The 25,977-nt window shown below is 49.3% G+C and overlaps 2 protein-coding genes across 8 annotated transcripts in view; one reads left to right on the top strand and one right to left on the bottom strand.

Annotated features, from left to right (window-relative positions):
- LOC146432955 (mucosa-associated lymphoid tissue lymphoma translocation protein 1-like) overlaps positions 1-5,694 on the bottom strand; it is a 30,600-nt gene extending 24,906 nt beyond the window's left edge. For 2 of the 3 annotated variants that reach the window (XM_085071180.1, XM_085071179.1), the window contains exons 1-3: positions 1,130-1,390; positions 601-719; positions 264-417 (exon numbers count right to left, since the gene is read on the bottom strand). In XM_085071180.1, coding sequence (XP_084927306.1) covers positions 264-417; positions 601-719; positions 1,130-1,139 — 283 coding nt within the window. In that variant the 5' untranslated portion in view covers positions 1,140-1,390. Of the gene's footprint in view, positions 1-263; positions 418-600; positions 720-1,129; positions 1,391-2,271 lie in introns of those variants that run through there. The other variant, XM_085071181.1, reaches the window with a different exon arrangement.
- A 365-nt stretch (positions 5,695-6,059) lies between these two features.
- The window catches only part of ALPK3 (alpha kinase 3), a 33,299-nt gene continuing 13,381 nt past the window's right edge, over positions 6,060-25,977 (top strand). The window contains exons 1-3 of one of the 5 annotated variants that reach the window (XM_085071175.1): positions 6,060-6,251; positions 16,238-16,276; positions 19,425-19,546. Coding sequence is in view for 3 of the 5 variants with exons in the window: in XM_085071172.1 (XP_084927298.1) it covers positions 6,307-6,449; positions 16,238-16,276; positions 19,425-19,546 (304 nt within the window). In the remaining 2 variants the exon portion in view is untranslated. The other 4 variants (XM_085071172.1, XM_085071173.1, XM_085071176.1 and 1 more) reach the window with 4 other exon arrangements.

Raw genomic sequence — 25,977 nt, forward strand, 5'->3', positions numbered from 1 at the left:
TCAACCACACCCCAAGTTACTTTTGGTCAGTTTTGAAGTAGCCAGATGGGTTCTTCCAGTCTCAATACCCAGAGTAACTCTGGGAAACCCATGGGAAGCACGAAGTGCAGGTGCAGGTGGATGGGGCTTGGAGCAACCTGGTCTAGTGAAAGGTGTCCCTGCCCGTGGCAGGGGATAGAACGAGATGAGCTTGAAGGTCCCTTCCAACCCAAACCATTCCGTGATTCCATAATACATCAAGAAGGTAAAAGACACAGTTGTACCTCTGGCAACACACTGATGGACCTCCACCTTCACCCAGTCAGAGAAGACGGCATTTCTGTGGAGGTCATTGATTCTGCAGGTATAGAGCTGGGTTTGCTCTGCAATGATGGGCAAGTCTTGGTTGGTCGCTCCAGGTATCAGGTGGCAGTCAGACTAAAGGGAAAACATAGGCATTGGGCAGCAATTCCCTCCTCACTGCTGGCAGTAGAAGGCACTAGGAAGCCCCTTGTAAGAGTAGCAAAAGTGAAAAATCGATGGTTTCCTCCCCTCCTTCAGCTCCCCCACAGTGTGCAGGGACCCAGCCTGTTGCCATACCCAGGGCCACCCTATCCTCACCTGGTACTGACAAAACCACTGGTACTGCAGTGAGGTGCATCCCTGGGCTCGGCACCGCAGTGTGAAGGAGTAGCCCACCGGGACAGAGACAGAGACCGGCTGCTCGGTTATGGCAATGGCTGTGGAGAAACGGCATGTGGAGGTGTGAACACTGCAGTCACAGCCCAGCGTCTTACTCTCACCCAATGGTCAGGCATGGTGGGTTTCAAGAGAGACACCCATCCCAGCAGGCAAGGAAGACTGGAAGAACAGGGATGCTCCTGTGCGGAAGGGAAGGGAAGGGAAGGGAAGGGAAGGGAAGGGAAGGGAAGGGAAGGGAAGGGAAGGGAAGGGAAGGGAAGAAGGGAGGGAGGGCGGGTGGGAGGAAGGAAAGGGAAGGAAGAGAGGAAGGGAGGAAGGGAGGAAGGGAGGGAGGGAGGAAGGGAGGGAGGGAGGGAGGGAGGGTGGATGACATAGGGCTCCTGTGGGTACTCTCGCAAGTGCCCGGGGTTGGCATGGTCACTCTGCCCAGTGCCCCGTGGCCACTCACCTTCCTGCATCGCTTCTCCGGTGGCTCCTCCCCGGCCCGGACTGCCGCCGGACGGCACCACGGCGGCTCCTCTCCCCGGGACGCGGCGGCGGCACCTGCGGTGAGTGACGGCAGCACTGGGGCGGGTCGAGGGCCCGAGGAGCCGTTCACCCTGCGCGGCGGCCCATGGCGCGCTGGGGGCTGCGGCGCCGGGCCGGAGCCCGCACTCGGCTGCCGCCGGCCCCACACTTCCGCGCTCCCGGCCCGCCCCGCGCCTGCCGGCACCTGGGGCGGCGCCGCCACGCGCCGGGGTTGCGGCGGCTCCGCACGGACCGGAACGACACGGAGCGGACCGGACCAGACCGAACCGGCTCCGCGTGTCTGGCCCGCTCCGACGGGGACGCTGCAGCACGCAACCCTCGCCCGGATGCCAAGGCTGCCCGCACCTCCCTGCCCAAGAGTCACCCTCCCCCTCCTCAGGGGTGTCCTCACGCCCAACCCCACTGGCGACCTCGCCCCCCGTTCCAATGGGTGTCCGCTCCTCCTTCCCGTGGTGCCCTCCTCCCACACTCCTTACAGGTGACCTCCCCACCGCCAGTGCTGACCTCATCCTCATTCACAGGGGTGTCCTTCCCTACTCACTACAGTGTCCCCCGCCCCATCCTGTTACAGGGGTACTTGTCCATATCCCAAAAGTGTTCTCGCCCCCCTCCTCACAGGTGTTTTCATCCCCAACGCCACTGGTGACCTCAACCAATCCCCACAATAGCCCTTGCCCCTTTGCCACAGGTGTCCTTGTGCCCATTCTGACTGGTGACTTCAACTACTTAGCATGAGTGTGCTCCCCTGCTCCCCACACTGCCCTCCACCTATGGGTGCACTTGCCCGTATTCCCCCCAGGTGTCCTCACCTCCCTCCCCATCAGCGTCCTCGGCCCTTTTCCCCACAAGGTGACCTCACTCCCATCCACACAGCCGTCTTCACCCACACCCCTGCTGGTGTCCTCACCCTGTCCCCACCGGTGTCCTGGACTCATCCCTATGGGTGTCCGTGCCCCTGTCCCCATGATCACCCTTGCTCTCATTCCCACAGTGACTCTTCCCCCCCTGCCCACACCCCCCATGCTCACCACCCTCACCCCCAGGCTCCATGGTTGCACTCACCTCTCTCCTCGGGCCACGGCCCAAAAGGTTCATGGTGGAGCCAGCACTCCCACGGGCAGGCACATAGAACCCACTTCCTCCAAGAAGTCCCTGCCAGCTGGGCCGGGCATCACGAGGGCCCTGGGGAAAGTGGTGCTGGGCCAGCCCTCTGGAGGTTGCACAAGCCAGGATGGAGGACTCCACGGTGCTGAGCCATACTTGCACTTACAGGGTTAGGGCAAGGTCAGTCTCATTAACCCAAAACTCAGCACTTTTCCAGAAGCAGCAGGACTACAAGGAAATTAGCTGGAAATGGTGAATGGAGAGGACAGAGGGTGGCCAGGGAGTGACTGATTGTCACTCTCAAAGAATTTTGAAGTAACTGGGCAGGGAGTATGACACAAAGCCTGTAAAAATGAAGCTGCTCTCGGCTCAGGATGTGGGGTGACAAGGTTCCTATTCCCAAGGCAGACAAATTTGCATCCAGCTGGCTTCTCCCCATATTAATAGGAAGCAGGTTCTCATGCTGCCAGAAGTAATGGGGACCAGGACTTCAGCATGAGGGGGACCATGGAAAAGTTAGAGAGGAGGCTGTGAGAGACTGACTCTGTTGCTGAAATTTCTCTATCCTGTAGCAGTGACTATGGGCTGACCAAGGAAAAGCAAGGCCATCAGGGCTGTCTCTTCAAAGTGGCAGCATGGAATGGCATAAACAGGGGCACGTCACGATGATGGAGAGAAGCAATTGTGGCCAAGTGCTCATGGATCCATGCCCTATGGAACCCAGGGCTGGGGTGAGCTGTGCCACAGGGTTGGAGGGAATAAGCAAGACTGAGAGATGCACCTCTACCTGCTGCTTTTCTTTCACAACAGATGGAGAAGAGGGTAGTAGGAAAAAGCCAAATCCAACATAACTGGTGGATCGAGTAAGGATTTTCTCACTCCATGTCCTTTCCTTTGTGCAGAATGGGATAGTTACACTGCAAAACCAGGAAAACCTGCTACACCCTGTCTATTCAATGCGACCCAGAGCAATTCCTGCTCCAACAAGGACTGCTCCTCTCCTTTCATGGATACAGGAAAGGTGATGCTTAGCATAGGACCTTTGTGTTAATCTCCCCAGCTGTCTGAGATCACACAGACCCTCCTTTTTCCTATTTTCTTGAGGGTCCAGCCAGGCATTTGGAAATACACCCTTTCAGGTTTAAAACGCATGAATGATTGTAAATGAAGGTTCTGGCTGAGGATGTGCCACCAGCTCCATGTCACGTTTATGCTGCAGTCATTATCCATGCAGCACAGGTAGCTAAGAAAAATGATTATTAAATTATCCCAAACACTTTCCCAGAACTAAAGATGACACTTCTGGTTAATGCAGCATCTATTCAAACAGCTGGAGGTTGCTGCATTCCCTGTAGACTGTTTCTCCAGGTCTAAGAGAGAGAATCCTCCTCCAAATACCTCCTCAGAAAATGCATTGTGCTTGTCCTCTGTCACAGCCCTGCCCTGGCACCGTCTGTGAATATTCGGGGAAGAACCAGAGGTGAGAGCTTGTTGTCAGAGTGTAGGAAGAAGCCTGTCATTTTAGAATGAGAGGAACTTAAGGGTGCAGGGTGAGAAAGGGAAGGATAAATTGCGTGAGAGGAGTGAGAAAGCATCTGCAACTGTGTGAGTCGGTGCTGGATTTGCAGGCAGAGGAAGAAAGCTTTGCTAATGAGGACAGAAGCCTAGTGCCTCGCTGGCTCAGGCTCCAGCAGCTGAATGCATTTCCTCCACAGCCGGGAGCAGAGGGCACTGTCACTCTCTGAGCAGACTGATGGGAAAGCAGATGCTGTGAGAGGAAGCTGTCTCAGCAGGCAACAGGCACAAGAACCACTCAGAGCTTGAAAGGGCAGAAAAAGAATACAACCCCTCTGCGTCTGGTGGGAGGATCAAACACCACAGAGGGATCTTTCTTGTCACATTTGAGCTAAACCTGCGCTCACTATCCAGGCTTCTCTCCACTGATGGGGTGAGGCGGCGAACCATGGTATGACCAGGGTGGGAAGGGATGGGAGCAGGAAAATGCCACTTTGGGTCCTCCCAGCCCAGCACATCCTGCCTCCCACATTTGCACAGCAGCCAGAGCAGAACAAAGGCTTTGAGATCAGGGCATGCACACACTGAATATTCTTATGTAGCTCAAACATTTCTTGAACTGAAGGCAATATCTTCATCCTGTATGAACTGCAGGAGATTTTCTTTCCACAGATTCTATCTTGTGGATTTTACTTACCCCAATTGACATTGAACAGCCACATCCATATGTGGGAGTAGCTTAAAGCCAAGGGGAGGGAGGAAACATCTCCCTTTCACTTATTTTACCTCCTGCTAATTCGACTTGATGCTCCAGTCTTGTTCTCCTTGTCCTTCTCAGCTGTATATACCTCAGTCATGGGCACCTCAGGCTGAAGAGTCACAGTCCATGTAGTTACCTTTCCTGCAGCAGCCAGTTTGGACCTTGACTCATTCCCGCTGCCCTTCTCTGAGTTCTGCGTTAGGGGGGTTTTGGGTCTGCTATATTCTTTTTAAGATGTATTATTTCTAAGTGACATTAGCTCACACAGAGCCCACTGCTGCCTATCGAAAATTAGTATTGTGGTTTCCCCCATGGATCATGCTACATTTGTTTTACGCAATTTCATCTGCTATTTCACTGCCTGGTGAAGGTGAGGTCTTCAGTAAGCCCTCTGGGACCACCCTTCCCCATATTTCCTAGAACCACATCCAAATGTCTTAGGAGGTCCATCTCCTTCGCATTTGCCAAGATCAAGTATCCCCTCTGGTATCACAAATCCTGCAATTTTATATGCCTGATAATGTGATCACCTGCCACTGTTGTGTCACTTGTATAGGTGATGCACCCACTCCGTGTGTCTGTGCACACCCTGGTGCCAGTGCCTATCCAAAGTCAACTTCCAAATCAGTGTTTGATGGGGAAAAGAAATCAGTTTGTGATCCATCACCTGCCCTGCTGCTTGCTGCCACATCTGCTGCCTCTCCTGCCCAGGGAGGATCAGCTCTAATCCTGTTGAATTTCCCAGAATGGAGCAATTTGCCGTAATTTTCCTGCTCCTGCAGCAATCACTGCTGTGCAGCCATGGGCAGCTGACCCACAGTGAATCTGCTCCATCCATCATTCCAGTGCTGGAGGGATGCGGTGCCACCAGTGACATGCTTGCAGCACATGATACAGCAGCCTGACATGCAAGAAGAAAGTAGAACAAGAAAAAAGTCCCGTTTTATTACTCATTACATTTTCCTTTGGTATAAAATCACTGCTAGTAATTGTTTGTGACATGTGACCTTTTGTATCTCTCTTTTGTGCTGTCTTTTCTACGGAGACTAAATAAATACCATCACAAACCTTCTCTTGGGCATTCTGGGATAAAAAACAGGCTGCCAAGTCATGAGACCCAAATGGGAGGATGTGACTGCCATGACCACACTGAGTGGTGCAACCATCCAAGCCAGGGTGGGAGCCTTGTGCCTGCACGGAATTAGGGGATATTGTAGCTAATCCTTAGAGATCACGAATCATGAAATATCCTAAACTGCATGAGACCCACAAGGACCATCGAGTCCAATTTCTGGCCCTGCACAGGACAGCCCAACAATCTAACTGCGTGCTTGAAAGTGTTGTCCAAAAGCTCCTGGAGCGCTGGCAGCCTGGAGAGCCTGTTCAGTGCCAAACCACCCTCTGGGGGAAGAGCCTGTTCCTGATATCCAACCTAAACCTGACACAGCTTAATGCTGCACTGTCGGGTTCTGTCACTAGTCATCAGAGAGCTTCGAGGTGTGAGAAATAACCCGCGGTCGGGAGGTTATTATAAGAAAAAGTTTACTTCCTCAAAAGCTGGACTCAAGCTGGCAGCGATAGCAGGAGGAGGAGAAGGAGGAGGAGGCCGGGCGCTGCGTCAGGATTGACAGCAGCATGTGCGGGGCGCCTATAAACGGCGGCGGTGAGTGACAGGGCGGGCAGCGACGGCCGCAGGGCAGGGCAGTCGCACTCCGGCCATGGGCTCGACCCGCCGGGCCCTCGCGGGCCTCTACGGGCGGGAGACAAGCCACATCGACGGGGCGGAGGAGGCCGAAAGCGCGGCCTGGGCCTCGAGGCCGGACCGGCGGAGTTACCTGCTGGGCATCCGGCCCCAGAACAGGTGAGCGCCGGCCCGAGGGAAGGCGCTGCTGTTGGTGCTGTCCCCGAGCTGGCCGCTGCCGTGGGTGTGGGTGACAGCGGGCGCGGGCCTTGCGGGAGACACGCCGGGGACAGGCGGGGGACGGAGGCGCGGGGGAGGCGGGCCGGGCCGGGTCGGGCCGGCCGCGGGTGCAGCGAGGAAGGCGGGCTAGCCTTCACCCAAGCCGAGAAGCTACACCGGCCTCAGAGGGAGCGCAGGGCCGGCTGGCTGGAAGTGGTGTAGTCAAGGGGCCTGGCCATCCCCGGGGAGCTGATGCAGATGGGGAAACCAAGAGATGGCTCGGGCTCTCCAGAGGAGCTGGTGTGCTATAGACCAGTCCCTTACCAGAGAGAGCTGGGGGTGTCGCAGCTATTGCCAGGCAGGGCCTATTGGCATCACACTTTGCGTATGGCTGGGCGGGTGTGTGAAGTGGTGGAATCATGGAATAGACTCATGGAATACCCTCTTCACAAGGATCATCAAGTCCGATTCCTGGCCCTCCACAGGACACCCCAACAATCCCACACTGTGCCTGAGTGCATTGTCCAAACTCTCCTAGAGCTCTGGCTGCCTTGGGGCTGTGACCACTGCCCTGGGGAGCCTATTCTGGTGACCCACCATCTTCTGAGTGAAGAACCCTTTCTTAATATCTGATAATCTTATCTATCTGAAACCCTCCTGTACAGCCTCATGGTGCTCCCTCAGGTCCTACTGCTGGTCATCAGAGACCAGATATTGATCGGTGCTGCCTCTCCTCTTCCCCTCATGAAAAAGCTGCAGACCCCAGTGAAGTCTCAGTCCAAGCCATCATTTTGAAATCCTGACAAACGCAAGTGTCTCCAGTTAAACTGAGGGAGCAGCACTGACCTTCTCGTCTTCATTGTAGTGAAGCTGCTCACCAGACAGAATGAGGGGCCTGCTGGGCTCTATGCGCGGGTGCCTTATCTTATTGCCAAAAAGGCATTTCTACAATGTAGATAGGGGCCGAGCTGTAATGAGAACAGCATTCCTGGGTCAGAAATGGCCTCCGACTGAGGGTCTGGGGTAGGAATAGGGCTTTGTTCGCAGGGGAGAAGGTATGATAAACATGCTGTCAGCTGACCCTGACTGAGGTTAGCAAACACAAAATTACAGGGTGACGTGCCAGCAGCGCCCAAGGTGTCGATGATTGTGTGAGGCATTCAAAAAAGCCTCGAAATTGCTTTGAATTCACTGGTAATGCTCTTCAGTCTATGAGATCTCCAAACAAGTGTGCCTCTTGCCTGCTGATGGTTTATAAATAATCCATTTCCAGCGTGTCAAACATTGATGCCTCATAAAAATAAACACAGGACCGAAAGAGATAAAAAAGTGCTGCTTGGGAGTCAGATGTTAAAACTGGGGTAATGCCAAAGTGAAATTGCCTAAATTCCGTACCTTTGTGCCGGTACTGTTCTGGGGTGTGAGTTAATTGCAGACTGGCTGAATACCATGACATCTTCAGCACCATCAAATGCCCATGCAGGGTCTACAGCCTGTGGCCCCAAATTGTGGCACGGACAGGAAATCTCTTAACTGAGCCCAGTGATTCCATTCTGTGGATTACAAGCAGAGAGAAGCTTTAATAAAGAAGATGTCGAGGTGTTTCGGTTGCCTATAGCTTAACTTTCATTTCTCCTGACTATGCTCAAATTGCAGCTTTAATCAGTTTAACCATAAAGGAGGGTTCATCCATCCTGCAACCAATACCTTCAGTGCTCCCAGCTGGATTCCTGAAGTTTCCTCTGCTGACAAAGGCATGGAGTGATGTAGCACCCATGCAGGCAGTGCACCTGGTGTCTTCTGGCTGTACCACCACTTGAAGCTGTGGCTCAGGCATGGTAAATCCAGCCCAGGGCTGCAGAGCTCTGAGCCCTGAACCTCTTGAGCTTATCAGTCTAATGCTGCCATGTCTGCACCCCAGTTTCCATCTGTGGGAGCCCAGTGCTGGCAGAGGGGCACTGTGCTGCCCACTTAAATCAGCAGCACATTCTGTTTCCACAAATTGTCAAATCATTTTTCCAACCCACTTATGTACGTGATCATCAAAGCCTGTGGCAAGGCAATTTCATTTTGTCTCTTAATTCCACTGTCTGCCCCTTCTGTTGTAAGAAGCAGTGACTAAATAATCGCTAAATGGCAAAACTGACCTTTCCCTGAGTTCATGGCAACTTCCAGGTTCCCTAGTGAGTTATCGAGGAGGCATATAAAAGTCTGGTTCCTTGCAGAGCCCTACCAGTGCTGAGGGCTTGAGCCAGAATTTTTGGAAACTGCTGTCTAAAATGCAGGACAAGGGCTTGAATGAAGTGGGGCTTTTTGTGTTGTAATTAAATAATGTATCATAACAATTCTGGAGACCGAGTGGAATGGTGTAGCAAGGAGACTTTCAGAAAGCAATTACGAGTTTAATTAAATCCAGGAACATCTGGAGAGCTTGCCTGGGAGAACTTGAAAAGCAAGATGAGCAGCATGCCGAACAGCAGATAATACTGAGCAGCTCTCTTTCACACAGAATGGATTTGGATTTGCTGTGTTTGAAGCTAACAAAGGCAATGGGACAAGTGATACAGACACAGGATTGCTGTGGGAGGCTGCTGTGTTGGTTAGAAAACAAAAATGGATATTCTGATCCAAAAAAAAAGAGGGTTTTTTCAGCTTTCTCTGTTTCTGTCTCTATAAGTATATATCAAGTGTGTTTAACCAAAATATTTGCCTGTTCTCTTCACCACTTCTCAAAGCAGTAGAGAGTCTAGTAATATGGTAGAGGTACATGCAGACTTGGAAGGATCTTCAGGAGAAGAAACTGAGGTTGGAAATCCGTCTGGGGTGACTTGGGAACACATTCTGCTCTGTGCTTCCCAGCACAGGAAAGACATGGAGCTGTTGGAATGAGTCCAGGGATGGAGCACCTCTGCCATGAGGAAAGGCTGGAATTGTTCATCCTGGAGAAGAGAACCTTTGGGGAAACCTAATTGTGGCCTTCCAGTACCTGAAGGCAGCCTAAAAGAAGCATGGAGAGAGGCTCTTTACAAGGGACTGGAGTGACAGAACAAGGGTGAATGGCTTCAAACTGCCAGAGGGCAGAGTTAGTTGGGCTATTAGGATGAATTTTTTTCCCTGTGAGGGTGGGGAGGCCCTGGCACAGGTTGCCCAGAGAAGCTGTGGTTGCCCCATCCCTGGAAGTGTTCCAGGCCAGGTTCAACAGGGTTTGGAGCAACATGGGATAGTGGAAGGTGTCCCTGCCCATGGCAGGGGATAGAACGAGATGAGCTTTAAGGTGCCTTCCAACCCAAACCATTCTGTGATTCTATGTTGAGGGCAGTTTGGATGGTCTTATTTGGTCTCCCTAATCCTAGGAGAAAAGGATTGTCATGTAAATGGAAGGATATGAATTTGGTAAACAGAACATGATTTTTCAGGGTTTTAACTTGTAGAATTTTCCAGAGGTGGTGCTATAGGGCCCAAAAGAACAGAGGTGTTGAAAATGACCATAGAGAGAACATCATCCCTTTATTAAACAGCATATTCAGGGTATTTACTCTTAGTGCCCTCGGGAACTAGTGTTTTGGAAGGATTTTCCTTGTGAGCAAACAGCTCAGTGTCTTTCCTTTGCTGGTCTTTTAACATACCCAATATTGGACAGTGTGAAGGGCAGCTTATGGCAACAGTGACTTGCCTTCTGCTCTGGCTGCTGACAGGATTTTTTTTATTTTGGGATAGCTATTTGGTTGGTTTTTTTTTAAACAAACCTCTTATGTCTCAAAGCACTTCACTATAATTATTTCATGAAGTGAGAGCAGGAGCTGTGAGTCCTGTCCAGGGTCTGCCTTAGCTGCATTCATGGGCCACAACTCTCAAGAAGTCTTTTTAGGTGTCCTTTTTGTAAGAACTAGTGAGTCTGGAGAGTGTATTGTGCAGAGAGATGCAATTGTATATAAAACCTTCATCTGAGTGTTAGGCAGACCTCTCTGCACCTCTTACCTCATGCAAGTGTCTGCTCCTCAGTCTCATTAGAGCATTGCCTCCTTGCTTAAATATCTTTCTACTGTCATAGCTGCATCGTATGCAGATATTTATAGAGTGTATTGACATTGCGTCTGGTCTTTTCTTGGACGACTCTGCTTGAGGTGGCAGTTGAGCTGTGGAGAGAGCCTTGCCACCTGGCTGTTCTGGCTGGAAACCATTCCCAATCTTGTCCCTCTTGCTTTGCACATAATATCAAATGAAGGAGAAAGATCTGTTGCTATAATAAAGCATGCTGGAAACTCAGGAGCACTTGGTTCCTGAAAAGCAGGTTTAGTTTGGAGGAGTTCCCTCTTTTAGCAGCTGGGCACCTGTAATGCCCGACTGGACTTTGCTTTTGGCAAGGAGTGGTGTAACCCCCTTGTTACACCACATGTTGCTTTTGGCAAGGAGTGGTGTAATCCCCTGGTCAGATGCTGTGTAACCCCTTGGTCAGATACCAGCTGAGGCACCTGAGAGCACTCAGTCAGTTTGATTTGTGGAATGGAAATATCCCAAACTCTGGAAGGAGGGACAGCCAGTACCCACTAGAAAGGCGAAACTAAAGGCGTCAATGACTCATCTCCAGACCCTGTGACCTGTAGGACAAAGGCATCTGTTTCTCATTGCTGTAACTACCTGCACAGTAGTGTCTTGTTTGAGTGGGGCTCCTTGGCAGTTGTGCACTCTGAATACCATCTCCAATGTTTCTAAGGGGAGATTTTTCAGCTCCCTTTCTATAGCCTCCTGTCCATATGTCCATATCCCCTAGAAAGCCAAGCGGAGCTGAGTGTGTAGGCTGATGAGCAGATGCCCTTCAGGGCCACTGTTAATATACAGAGTATATCACATGTGAGAACTGTGCTCTTCTCTGGAAACCTTATAAAAGGAGATGCTTCCCAGGCCAGGGATACCATCTGATTGCATGGAAGGGAGAGTGTGGTCATCTCCAAATGAGGCACCTCTCATGGCACAGCAGAGGCAGTTCCCAGGGAATGGAATTAAAACCTGCTCTACTCTTGCTCTCTTTCAGTGAGGGGAGGAAGGTCTTTAGTGAATGAGGTTGTTATCTTACACTGACTCAGTCTCACACTTCGCAGCATCACCTGGTCCAAGAAGAGGAAGATGGAAGGGCTGTTACAGGCAATTTTATTTTCTTTTTTTTCTTTTCTATGCATAGTGAGTGGCCAGAAGGATGTCACCTTTCCTGGGCATCTCATTGTCCAATATTTACTTTGCTTTGCTTTGTCATTTCTCATTCCTTGGTGTCTTTCTGAGTTTAATTTGGGCCATAGAGACAACAATAATTCAGAGTTAAAATACACAAATCTGAACCATCTTCAGAGCATTACAGGGGCTGATACAGGAATTTGTAACTTAATTTATTGTTTTCCACCTTCTCTGTTACTGAAATCTAGCCCTGAATTGTTACACGCAAGTCCGTGTTCATCTCAGCAAAAAGTAAATTACTTGCAGAAAAAAATTGCCATATTTCTGCATCTCTGACATCGATTTGGTCTGTGACCTTGACAAGCAAAGACTCGGTACATCTGTTTTCAAGTCTATGTAATAGCAATGTGTCTTGTACAGCAACACAGCACTCAGAGCTGCTTTATCACAGGCCTGCTGATAGCTCCTGCCATGGTATATGAACACCAGCATACTCGCTCTGTGTGTACAGGGAGTGCACAGCCATGAGCACAGCCATGCGTATGTGAAAGCCTCAGTATTGGCTTTTAGAAGTTGAAAACGGTTCGCTGCTGACAGCTGAGGCAGGATTCGGAGTGGTTTGTATTTGTCTCAAGTAGTATTAACCTTGGAGGCAGACAAGTTCATAGGAAGCCTTATACTTGGAAGTCTGCGTGTGCAAAACATGCCCAGTAATGTCACAGATGAGAGAGCCAGCAAAGGGGAGTGTCTGTAGGGAATTGCTAGTCCCTCTGTCCAGCTCCCAGGATGGACAGGCTGCCCTACTCTCCATGGGCTTCCCGAGGAGCTTTTGTGCAATGCTGATTCCCTCAAAATACAACTTGGAAGTCTCAGCTTTGCTGTCAGGGACATGTTTTTCTGTTTTGGTCTTTCACTGGACAGCTTGTGTGGGTCAATTTTCATGGTTTGGAAGAGCACCGAAAAATAGTGATCACTGCTGCAGCTTGGGCAGCTTGAGTCCAGGTGCTTGTCCATATGAGGATGGAGCCACTGTCAAGCCTATTTCAGGGTCTCCTGAGTTCTTGTTCACTTCCATGTGAGGAATGAACTGGAAGGAGAAAGATTTCTTTATCTCAGGGATAAGAAATACCGAAAGAGAGTAATTTCATTGAGTGATTGCATGAGAGGGATAGAAAAGGTGCCAGACTGAAAATCTATGTTTTTCAAGCGGCTAACTTTTCAGTGCCGGTGGGGTAATGTACCAGCCTAGACCATCAACTTGAGAGGTTGAAAAGAGTGAATGGTGTTGACAGTTCTGCCTCCTGCCCTTGAAAGACTGAAATTTGGCAAGTGCAAGAAAAATAGGGAAGGCTGTCTTCACTTCCAAAGAAAATTATGAATAGCTGAAGGGCTTAAACCTGTAAGAGGATGACAAATGGCCAAAGGAGTTTGAAATCATATGATAAAATGAAATTTAACAAAGAACTGAGACTGGTAGAAGGGACGTGGTAGTGAGGTGTAATGCTATGGTCCAGCAGTTAAGAGCAAAACTGTGTTTTCAGAACTAGCTTATAAACTAGCTTATAAACTTGTAAACTAGCTTCTCTTCGTCAGTGGGAGGTGCCTGAGGAGGTTTCATCCCATCAGTGCTGGGCATGCCTGGAGCAGACCTTTTTGAAGTCTGCTTCTCCAAAAGAAGGAAAAGTTGTACTTGAGGCCTTGATTCACTACTTTAGATGTGTTCCTCAGGATAACATAAGCATTTGCCTTTATCCAATAACTGTAATGGCCCCGAGCTTGCTCGAGGGAGATCCGTACACTGCTGATGCCGCATTTCATTAGCAGGGCCCTGTGCTGTGTGTTCTAGTAAGTCCCTGAGGTGCCTGGGGCACAGACAGCCCAGTCCCAGAGAGAATCTGACCAGGCATGCTGGAGCATCTAGTGCCCTGCTCAGGAGCCCCATGTTTCCAGCAGGGTAGATTGGGTTCTGATGTAGTTGTGCTGTCGCAATTCTACATGGATTTGCTGGAATGTAATTGAAGTGAAGTGCCAGCTGCCTGCAGGCAGGGCTGTGCTGGCTGCAGCATCCAGAATTTGAACATGCTCTCTGGGGCTTAAATCTCTAGTCTGAAAAGCAAATTTAGCATATTGAGGTTAAATTTTAATTAATACATGATGGTCTTTTTTTTCTGATAGTATCAAGGCTCCTCAAGAGACCCTCAGTCCAGTGTTCAGCACTGTCTCAGGATGTGCAGTGAATAAAGCCCATGTTGTCTTAATACTGGGGATTAAAAAAAGAAAGCGCTGTCAGTGCTTACTGTTTGATTACATCCATGAGCACAAGGGGTTCATGGCACAGCCAGCCTTTGTTTTGACTCTTGCTATTTTCTTTATGTCCAAGCCAAGACAAATCCCTATTTGTCTTAGGCAAGAAATCATCATTACCAACCACACTACTGCCTACACTAATATTCTAGCTAGCAAGGATTTTGGGAACTTTCTTCAAGGTGTTTAGTATTCCTGGAGGGTAAAAAGATGTTTTTCCCTTGCAGTGGTAAGCAAAATGTTTTGGGGTTTGTTTACAGTTGAAAAGTTGGTGGTTGAGACAAGTTAAAGCCATGAGTTGTGTTTCCAGATAGACAGAGCTGCCTGGGGGCAGCCCAGAGCATACGGATGTAGCTGCCCCGGGATCACTTGAGGTGGCTGTGCTTGGAAGGAGTGTGGGGAGGAGGAACCTGGATCCTCAGGAGGTCAGGATAGGGTGAGAGCAGCACAAGGTGCAATTTGAGCTCTGGAAGTTCTGAGGGTGTCTGTGAGTGTTGAGGACAAGTTGAGGTGTTGGTCAGTAAGGCAAGTAATGGAAAGCTGCACCTGGCAGTGCCACAAAGGGCAAGGAGCTCACAGGGATGTTGCAAGAGGTGGGGCTCAGCTTGAAGGACACAGCTCCTGGCTTCTCCCGTGGACCAGGACAGCTCATGAAAGATGGATCAGGTGAGTGAGTGATCCTCAGCCTATAACTGTGAGCATTTGATTTTCCCAGTTGGATCACACCCAAGCTGCACATCCTTTTGCTGCATGACCAGCAGTTGGTGCTGAGAACAGACCAGGATCGTGTGGCTGGGGGTGGAGAGGGTGAAGCTGCTGCCAAAAGGCCAAGTGCCACTCATGTTTGTTGGGTTAAAGCTGCTCCTGAGCAACTGTCCAAAACATCTGCTGTTCTTGCTCTCCCAAAAGAAAGGAGTCAGTGAGCCCTACAGATTTTCATCTCAATGGAAATGTGCGCTTATTAGTGTAAAGTGTCAGGACTTTTTTCTTATTGTTCACGTGGAGGTTCTGCCTTCACAGGTGGAATGTACAGTTGACAGGAGCAGTTTTCAGAGTATCTCTGTGGTCATTTTTAGGGCAAGACTTGGAGTCCTGCTAGGGACTCACACTGGGACTCACACATTTGGGTAGGAGACGTAAAGAGGTGAACCTTCAGGTGGACCTCTGTGGGGTTCTTTCTGCTGTCTTCTGTAGCACCATCCTAGAGCACTGAAGTTTGGTAGTTCACTGGTCTTCAGAACAGAGGCTGAGAAGGTTTGATCTGTCTGCATGTAGGGATGTGGCAGTCTGGCTTGGTACATCCCAGAGGGGATGCCTGCACTGCAGCCTCTTTGGAGCCTATATGGTGAGATTGTTGCATAGGCATAACATGTACCTCAGTGCAATTAAATCACTGAGCTTACATGCTGCTGTCTAGCTTGTCCCTGTTAGTTTTAGACTTTTGATTGCCATATGGGTCAGCTCAAAGCTTGAGGAACTGTTCCTGACTGCTGCAGGTCAATGCACAGAGGTTGTTTCCTACAGCCTGCAAGGGACTGCTGCCATGGTCCAGCAATGTGGCCTTTTGGCTAGGGCAGGAGTCCCTGAAGACACTACTTTGGGAGAGCTGGTGACCACTGGTAAGTAGCTCATCCAGATGTCTTGTGCAGGACCTACGTGTATGATTTGGTTCCCTGAATTGGTTAATGCTACTACATGTTCCTGCAGAGAAAGCAAAACCTGTAGATTCTTGTAAAGTCTACTTCTGTTATTTTATTTTAATGTTTTACCAGACTTTAGTGATTTGGTTGGCAAGCTGGAAAGCAATGTGTAGTGATCAGAGAGTTTTCAGCTTCTCCCAGGAGCTGTCCTTGGAAGCACAGAGGGCACCAGCTCAGGCCATCTGCTTGCCAGCAGAGAATTGGGCTGGTCACATCCGTACTTCCACCTGCATTTAACTGGACGTCTCCTGTGGTGGAGTTGCCTGCTTTGAGCACAATGCTGCGGATGGTGCATGGAAGGCTCAAGGTGCTGCTTCTTGGAAACCTTCTTGTGGAAACGTCCTGACACTGATTCTGTGTGGTTAACGACCATTTCATTTTTACAGCCTTTGATTTCAATTGACAATATGGCTTGCTTGTCCTGGCAGGCAGCCTAAGGCAGCTGTACTTTCTTTTAATAGGAACTCTGACCTCTGCAAAACGACTCATCATTAATATGTCTCTGTAATGGTTTGTTTATTTCAGCTCCTTTCCATGCTTCTCTCTCTAATGGTTTTTATGCTGTTTTTTGCTTAGCTTATCAAGCAGCAGATTCTCTCCCTCCAGCTTAGGAAGGTAAAACTACATTGCATTAAACTGCTCTGACCAAACACTTTTCTGAATCTGTCTGCACACAATTAACCTGTAATGTTTTGGTACTAATTAATTAATCAGTCGAGAGCCCTGAAGTGATCTAACAGCTTTATTCTGCATGATTTGATCCCTAACACTTGCTTGAACTGCGGAAAGAAAAGTAAATGTTCGTCATAATTCCTGTATTAAGGTTCAAGAAATATTCGTCTTTCTTAGCCAAAGGATGGGTGTTCAGTTACTTCTTTATATTAAAGTGAGACTTCCATACAGAGACATTAAAAATTGGATGTGACTGCCCTGAGATATCCAGAGAAAAAAATTTCTTCCCCCAGCCGTTTTTGTGAGGATCCTCATTCACTTGGACTCTGCCCCAAAATACAGTTTTACAGCTGTACTTTGCCTTTGGCAAAAGAACACATTTGGAAATCAGTTGGCATTTCTGTTTGCTGCGCCGGCAGGTAGAGGAATGACCGTGGAGGGAAAGGCCTCTCCAGAACACCTCTATAGTTTTGGGATTTCTAATCAAAAAGTCATAAAAAGAAAATTATGACAAGAGGAATACTCTTCTCAAATCTCCTTTCCCAGCAGGCTTTTGTATGGAAATCCCTCTTTAATTGAGAAGGCTACTGAATTGCCAGGGGCCTTTTCCAGGGCTTTCTCTACCCCAAAGATGCAGCTCCAGGAAGGCCCAGAGGAAAAGTGGCTAGTGCTTTGTGTCCAATTCCTCGAATTACTGGTTTAGAAAGCAATTTGAATTGGACAAGCCTCCTTGCAGCTGGAGTGAGTCAGCTGAGAGCCCCACAGTGCCAGAGCCTTCAAATCCTGCTGTGACCAACACAGTCAATTCTTGGAAAGACTCAATAGACCTTTCAGGCTTCCTGCCAAGTATCATTGGTCAAGTCTCTGATTCATCTGCTGAGCCTATGGAGCCCCCAGCTTCCAACCACAGCTGCTTTCCAAAGCCATTCCGTAGCCCTTGCTGTATGTATTTCACCTGGTTGTGGGGTTTGCACTGAGTGGACCGGACTTATTCCTGGTGCTGCCTGCTGGTGTGGTGCTGGGATTAAACTGGGTCCCGAGTGTCACTATGTGTGTTTGCATCACGTGATTGTAAGATGCTGATCCAGTTGCCCTCGTGCTGGGGTATGAAATGTTGGTTGATGCTTGGGAAATTCCTTTATGTGGATCTGAAAGGCATTTACTGGTATGGGGTGGGGGTCTGTATTGAAAGGATCATCAAAACCCTACCAGTAACTGCCTTGTACTGGATTGTCTGCCTTGCTCTGTGGAAATGGGCATTTTTTTCCCTGGGATTGGAGTTTGGAAAGGTTGCTCTGGTTTGAAACACCTTTTGACTCCCACAGCCCTTTCCTGGCCCTATAGTTGAGTGAAGAGTTGCTTGCCAGGGCCAGTGTCCTAGTAACCATTGATTTCCACAGAAGAGTCTGAGATGTGTAATCTGGTTTTTTTTTACCCCATCCCACACATGTGTTTGGATACAGACCATGCTTATAACCCTCATTCAGTAGATGAGTCAGGTTTGCAGCATCCTGAGCTTCCCCTGTCCTGACCCTCATCCAACACAGGGTGCCTGGGAGCTGGGTGAGGTTCCTGCTGCATCCCAGTGGGTTTTTACTCCAGGATTCATCCCCCTGTATAGCTTACAAACCCATTTCAGCAGGAAGTCAGAGGGAAAACAATGACACTGCAGCCTCCAGGTAAGTTTTCAGGGTGGATGGAGCAGGCAGTTGCTGTGGCTGGAGCTCTCCGGACACCTTTAGCCATGTGTGTTTAGTCCCTCTCAGTGCACCTGCCCTTGCTGGGTCAATGCTGAATGTGGGGTTTTTCGTTTGCCCTGAACCAGTTTGCTTCCTTAGCAGATAGAGCATGACTGGCAGCAGCACCAGCATCCTGCCTGCAAGCCAGGGCTGCTTGTGAGGCTGGGGTCTCCCTCCTGGAACCCCCGCCACATACTCTGAGCCCTTGTGCTTGTGGTGGAGCTGTGTCAGGAGTGGTTTGGGCATTTATTCCACCCCTTGCATGTTTCCAGAAGCTGATCCCTTGTTTAAGGAATGTCTTTCACTGCTGAAAATTATATAAATAGAGCTGCCAGCTACTGGTTCACTTGCAATATTTGTGTTTCTTCCAATATCCTTGCACTTGAGACCTTGGGGTCCCCTCTCCTATTGTAAATGTGTAGTGTTTTAATTGCAGAGGGAAAAATTAAGGAAGAAGCTCTTCCCTTCCAAGAGCCTCAGCATTATCTGAATGAAAACCCAATTTGGAATTAAATAATTACCCTTTATTTAAGAAAGCCCGCTGCTGCAGCAGTGATGCTGCAGCAGGTTTGGCAGCGCTGGGTGAATATAGTGATTTATTGCACTCATTGAACAGTGTTGAAATGCCTGGAGAATCCATGGTCCACTTTTGAGTATCACAGATTGCACTGTTTGGATAGTTCTAGCTATTTGGGTGTCCCAGCATGAACTTGGAAGTCAGAGCATGAGCTGGAGTAAGGATTGTGAGTGCCTACCTGCAGCAGTGAGGGGTTAAACAGGGGATTTTCGGCTAATTCCTGAGCTCAGAAAGCTGCTAGCCAGACTCAGGTCTTCCTCTATCAACTGTCCCACAGCTGGCAGCTTTTCTTCATTCTAAGAGGGCTGCTGTGTTCCAGAGACATGTTCAATTCACATTTGGCCTGAAATGACACAAATTCTTCAGAAGTAAAGAAAAATCCCATTGAACAGAATAACTGTTGAAACATTTATGGTTCAGAACTGAGAACTGACTTTGTTAGGTGAGGCTCTAAGCCTGCTGGCTGGCCAAAGAGATATTTTAGTGCAATCAAGAGCTAAAGTGGGTCTTCATTCATGCAATGGGTCAGCATTCATTGCCCTGATAGCCGTAAAGGCTAAGACAAAGGGAATGGCTCCTGAATGACACCTTCAATTGACAGTCATCTTAGGAGGGAGAAATCGGTCAAATGCCCTGACACTGTGAGCAAGTGTGGGGACGATGGGAGGGAAGAGGGCACGGACAACAGGAACACAGGCTGTTGAGGTGAGACAAGGTGGACCCTTTGATTTTTCAGGTGCTTTTATCTCTAAGAAATGCTTCTTGAATCTTCCAGGAGCACCTTCTGCGCAATCATTTCTCAGCTGACGGAGGAAACACAGCCACTATTTGAAACCACTATCAAATCCCATGCTGTGTCCGAGGACTCTGATGCTAAATTCACGTGCATAGTGACAGGTAACAGTGCCTTCAGTGAATAACCTGGTCCTGCCTCACCTGCTGGACTTGTGCCAGTTAAACTCTGCAGCAAGTGATAACAAGGATAACAAGCCCACTGTTGTCAGAATGTCAAGTAGAGGATCAGAAATTGCATGATGACTAGCTTTAATATAAGGGCGGGGGGAAACACCTGAGAGTGTAAAGAGGCAAAGGCATAAGTTAACGTCTCAAACCAGGCAAATGAAAGATGAGAAGATGGCATGTGCTGGTTGCTGTTTGGACCAGCTACATTTTATTGTTCTAATCTCTGCTTCTCTAATCCTGGACTCCATAACGCAGGAATGCGCAGTTTTGAAGACTAAGGCTGTCCTACTGGAGCCAACTCTGTCTGTCTTTGCTGGCTGTAGATGGTTAGAGCACAGCTGCATTTGTAGCAGTGAAAAATTTCTGTGTCTGTCAACATCTGAAATAAAAGCTGGTCACTGCCCAGTGAGCTAAAATCTCCTCTTGGGCAGGAAGGGGTTAAGGGAGGAGGAGGAGGAGGAGGAGGAGGAGGAGGAGGAGGAGGAGGAGGAGGAGGAGGAGGAGGAGCCAAAGCCAAAGCCAAAGCCAAAGCCAAAAAAAGAGGGCTGGTGCTAAGGTATTGTGGTGATGGGGCATGGCAGCACATTGATGTAGAGGCAAGTAGCTCCTTTGCTGATGAGATTTTGTTCTTTAAATATGGAGACTCTAAACACCTCTTCTCTCAATGTACTTGTTGACAACTCCATGATTGTTCCTGACCTCCTCACTCATATTAGTTACTCCAACAGGTTACTCAGTGAGAGACATGAAACAAGTCTGTAATTTTTGGAAGGAGGAGAGTATATCCAGTGAGCCCCTTAGGCACAAGGTCCAAAGCTTTCCTAAGGAAATATAGTTTGCTATTAGAAACAGACTAGAAATAAACTGTGCACTAGGAAGCACAGCCTCAGTCCTTCTGAGAGCTTCCAGCTATGAACTGTTGGCATTTCTCCTATGGATTCCCTTGTTCTGAGGGTTGGTCTTCTGAATTTGCAGGGGTACAACAGATATATTGATTTTATTGAGGCTTAACTTCAGCAGACCCCTTCTTGCTGCTTCTAGGGCAAAAGGGGACTGCTGGGAGATGCCTCCAAACCACTCTGTTTGGGAGGTCATTAGAAGGGCTCTTCCCATTTTAAGTTTTCTGAAAGCAAAAGCTTGACATATTGTGCAGTACCATGGAATGCAGCATTCTGCAAATGTCAGAGGTGAGAAAATGTTTAGGTATGTTGGGAAATCCAGAGTAACACTCCTGGCTTCTCTCACTTAAATCTTCACCAGCTGCAGCTTGTTGTTGATGGTTCTTCTGAAGAAATTCCGTCTCTTCCTGATGTGTTGTACCAGACCGAAAACTTGACCTGATACTAGCCTAATTTTCTACTCAAGTGAAGGAAATTGTCAATGAGTCTCTTTCAGCATGTGTCACAATATTTTTGTGCTTGGTAAACTAGGTTTGGGGGATGTCTCTATGCACTTAAATTGATAAACCTACAGAACTAGAAATTTTCATGGAAATGCTTTTAAAATCAGCCTTGGACCACCTTTGCCAGATGGGCATCTCCTGCATGTGGTCCTGTGGCCTGCTTTAGGAACTTGGAATCTCTTTGGGAGAGAGGGGCAGGAGGTGGAAAGCATACTCTTGACTGCAGAGTCTGGTTGGTAGTTCAGGTATCTCACCCTGCTATGATGTTTGTGTTCAACTGGGAGGTGTTGCTGGGAACAAGAAAATAGCAATGGCATCCCAAGCCAGTGACCAGAGTGGCACTGTGGCTGGAGTCCAGGGACACTTTGGTGGAGACAAGGGCAGACAGTCACCTGCTCCTGTTTTGACGGTCAAGCCACAAATATGGATATGTGACCTACTATGGCATCTTAGTTGTTTTTTGGGTTTTTTTGCTGCTTTTGACCAGTAATGAGAGTTACAGGCTAGTTCCACATCGGGGAATACTTGGACTAGGACTTGCTGGGCCTGTAGTAGGAACAGAGAAAAATGCAAGTGTTTGAAGAGCTAGTCTCCAGAATGTGCTGAGTCGTGCAGGAAGGGAAGAAGTGGGTCAGGTAGAGGCAGATTCTTGTGTGTGGAGGTACAAACCTTCCTTTCCTACTGATACCTAGTTCAGCGTGCTGCTGGTGTCCCTGCTATGTCTGATTTATTTTTTTGGGTTGAATCCTGCATCAGTTACGAGATATTTTCTTTTTTCCAGATAAAATTAGTTCATCCTTTGTTCTCTGAGAGATGTGAAAAAGGGAACAAGAACATTTCCATTTACTGTGCAGCTTCACCCCATGTCTCTGCACCAAGTGCTTTCCTTGGTGGCTCTGTCTGTACTTCAGGATCTCAAGGGTCATCACAGCTCGTTCCCACTTAGTGGATACTGGGCTTCTCTCTTCAAAGTGGCCCTTAGTGGAAGTGCTGCCACAAGGATTTTCCAGGTTTTCAGTCACTTTGGAATAGTATTTTTATAGGCTGGGGATAAGATATGTCAGCTGATGAAATGTGGGGTCTTGGATGAAGGGGCCTGGGTCTCTTGCTGCTTGTTACGGAGTGAGTTCAGCCAAGAGCATTGTACATCAGCACCAGCCCACTGTTGTACAGCTGTCTCTTCAGTGCTGTTTCAGCCCTCCTTAGCCAGGTCTAACCCCTCTGATCTGACTTCCCAAATCATCAGCTCAGGAGCTTGATCCCATCACTGCCTCCATGGTTTATTGCAGAGTACAGAGGAGAAAGGGCTCTGCCCATGGCTTGGGGAAGAGAGTTAGGGTAGTGTGAGGAGACGGTCACTTGCTTAGTGGATGAGAATTTTAATAAGGATAAAGTAGTTCAACTTCCTGCATTTGTGGTGACCCTCTGAGGGAAATGTTCAAAGGATGAGAGTGAAGTGTTTGAATGAAGAATGTCTGGAGACATGCAGGGACTGTGAGAGGGGGTTGGGGTAGTGACTACAAGAGCAGAGAGTAGGCTGCTGGGAGATGAGGGGGTTTGGCTTTGGGGCCAAGGACAAGGGAAGGATGGTGAATGACCACTGCTCACAGTGGCATGGGGAGCTACTGCTCTTAGTATCTGTCCTTCCTTGTCCTTGTGGCCTGGAGGGGTTTAAATCCATGAAGCCAGGAAGGATAAGATCTTACCATGAATTGTATTCCCAAGACTGTTGAAGCCCCTACTCCCTGTAGTTTGTGTAGAGTAGAAACTGTTGAGATTGTGTAGTGGTTCTAAACTCTTACCACCTTCCCAAGTTTCAAAAGACCAACTCCCCCTCCTGCCCTGCCCCCAAAAAATGAAAAAAAAAAAGAAGAAAGTTACTTGAAACAGAGTTTCTCTGGGTGATTTTGAATAGATATAGTGAGAACTGTTTTGGAGAGATATTTTAAGAACTTCTTTGGATACACGGTCACCAAGCTTTCAAGACTTCTCGGATTTTAACAGCTTTCAGAAAAAGAATGTTTGATCTAAACCTGGCAACCTCTGTGAAAAAAAATGCTTGCTCTGAAAAGATCCTGCAGTGGCTGGCCATCACACTGGAGCAATGCTGCTGGAAGACACACTTCCCAAAAAGCTTTTGCTGGGCCCAAAGATGTGGAGTGGATGCCTGCCCTCGTCCCAGGAATGCCCAGCACCACTCTATCTGCAGCTGTGGGGCTCTTGCTGGGGGCTGCAGGGGCCCAACTGCCAGCAAATCCCTCTCGGCACCAGCTGCACGGGGGGGGCTGGGGCAGTGACAGGTTTCGGAAGGACGAGTGCAGATCTATGAGTGGCTGCTCAGGGTGTCTTATGCCAAGGGGGGGCAACTGGTGTCTGCAGCATGGCAGTGCCCACGGATGGAGCCCTTGGCTCTACCTCGTCCCACTGGACAAGCTGCGGATGCTGTGCCTGCAGGGTATGTGCCGGCAGTGATGCCTGACCCTTCTTTCCCCCCTTCCCCCTGGACCAGAGGAATTTATTCACTCAGCAGCCCAAAGATGCATGTCAGCAGTCTCAGCAGCAGCTCCCCTCCCCGTGCCAGGGAGACTCATCCCTGCAACAGGCATCTTTCCATCCCCTGCTTGGCTCTGATTGCGGCTCCTGGGGAGGGGTGGATAGCATTTGGATAGGCAGCTGGGGCCACTGTCCCTGCGTGGGAGGTCGGAAGGCTTTCAGCATCCGCCTGCCTGCAGACTTCAAGCCAGCTCTTGCCTGCAGCTCCCTTTGGCTGCAGGCTGGAGCCTGTAGTGGGAGTTGGTCCTGGCACTGGGCTGGAACAGCAGTAGCTCCTCAGAGGGAGCAGGCAGCCTCAAGGACAAAAGTGCTACAGGTCACAGGGAGTTTAAGCTTAGAAGGAGGAAAAGCCTTTCCTCGAGGCGCTGCACAGCTATGAAAATTGCAGCTCTTTCCGGCAGATGTCAGCAGGGAATGGAAATCAGCTGTGGAGGCCACAAGGGGACATCACAGGGCTTCTCGGAAACTATCCACTGTCAGTTCCCAGAATGAAGGGCTGTGATTGCTGTTTCCTACAGTGTCAGGAAAATCTACCTGCCAGCTTCCTGCAGGATGGACTGTGGGGGCCTCCTGAAGGTCTTGCTTGCAGAACAGCCCTTGGGAAGGGTTGGATTGCTCTGGGCACAGTGTGAGCTGTGTATGGAAATTGTTTTGTCAATCATCCCTGGAGAAGAAAGAATTCACCACAGGCTCATTCAGCCCAGGGTCCTGCTGCCAAGTACAGCCAGTGGTTAATATTTAATGAAAAATATGAGCAGCAGCGTCAATCCCTGATGATCCCATCGCCGGGATGCTCTCATGGCTTTCCCCAGTTCCCAGTTTAGGGCTCATTTTCCTCAGCCACAAGTACCTGAAGGCTTTGCATGTCTCTAGAAATTGGTTTGGGGGATCAGAGCACCAGCAGGAACCAGAGTGGGGCAGAGGGGGAGGACATAGAGTCTTGTGGGAAGGGTGTTGGGAGAAAGTTAATGGCTTGGCTTTCTGCAGAAGAGGAGGAATGAGAGGTTTCTGTTGCCCAACAGAAAGCCAGAGCAGCAGTGGGAGGGAATTGAGGCAGCAAATCGTCGGAGATGTACGGACAGTGAGGATGGAGAGGCGGGATGCTGGGGCAGTGCAGAGTAAGAGACCTCAGAGAAGGAGGAAGCTAATAGAATAAAATCCAGTCTATGAGGTGTCTGAGCTATGGGGATGGGATGCTGCTCACAGAGGAAAACAGGAAAGAAAAAGCTGCTGAGACTTACTTTCCTGGCCCTGTCTGGTCTCAGTGGACTAAATCCCTCGAAGAGCCAGAGGACACTGAGTAGCCACCACAAGCAAGGGGTGGGGACAGAGAAGCCAAAGCAGTACAGGAGGAGATTTGGCATATGCTGCTTTTCTGGGCAAAGGCATACTGGATTGGTCAAAACCTGGGTGAATTCCTGCTGCTCTGGAATCCGCTCCTGGGCCTCTGCTCCTGGGCTCTCAGCCCTGCTGTAGGACCTTTATGAGAGCAGGAGTAAGCTGGGCTCAGGCATTGCTATGGACTGACAACATCTTTGGCTGGTGCTAGGAGGAGGTCTGAGGTCCTGGTTAGCCTTGAAACCTGTGGCTTGGTAGCTGGGAAGTATCCAGAGAGTACCTTGTCCCAACCTTCTCATTACTGCAGAGCCATTGGGTTGGGACACTTTGGATATTTCTGGAAAGCCCTCATCAGCCCCGTGCCAGGAATGTCCATGTGAGCTGACCCCTGCCACATTCTGGGATGCTGTGGGGGATCCTTGGGGTCTGGTGGAGTTGAGGAGCATGCAGGACTCCCTCCTTGGGCCACACAGAAAGCCTGCAGGGACATTTGCAGCAGATGAGCTTTGGATGTCTGCCTTGGGGCTTCAAACAGCTCCTGAGCATATCAATTATAGCTGAGGCATGATGTGGTCATTGGAATTTCCATCCAATGTCCTGGGGGTCGGCTTGGCTGGGCAGAGAGCTCTGAGTAAAGTGCAGGAATCCCTGCTGGCTGCTGGCTTGAGCAGTTTTTGCATGAAAACTGCTCTTAATCCAAGCTAGAGCTGCTGCCAGTGAGCAGTGAAGGCTGTGGGTAGCGCTGGTCCATGTGGGACTCACATGCTGATCCAATACCTCTGCCAGTGGTGGGGAACGTGGCTGCATGCCCAGTCTGCAAGCCAGCCAGTCACACACATCATGATGTCATTCTACTGAAAAGGCAGGTGACATCTGTTGTCAAGTGACAATCTGTAGGACACTGAGCTGACTGTGATGCAATCAAGGTTGTTTCTGTTAAATGGAAAGTTTTGGGTCAGCTTACAGGCTGTGACACTGTGCAAAATGCTGAGAGCTCCATAGAGGGGTGAGTGCCTGTTCTCCAGCAATATCCTTGGCCTCATCAAAACATCCATCTTCACATAAAAGTAAC

The sequence above is a fragment of the Lichenostomus cassidix genome, chromosome 10 (assembly GCF_008360975.1).
Source record: "Lichenostomus cassidix isolate B80296 chromosome 10, HeHo_3.0, whole genome shotgun sequence".
NCBI lineage: Eukaryota > Metazoa > Chordata > Aves > Passeriformes > Meliphagidae > Lichenostomus > Lichenostomus cassidix.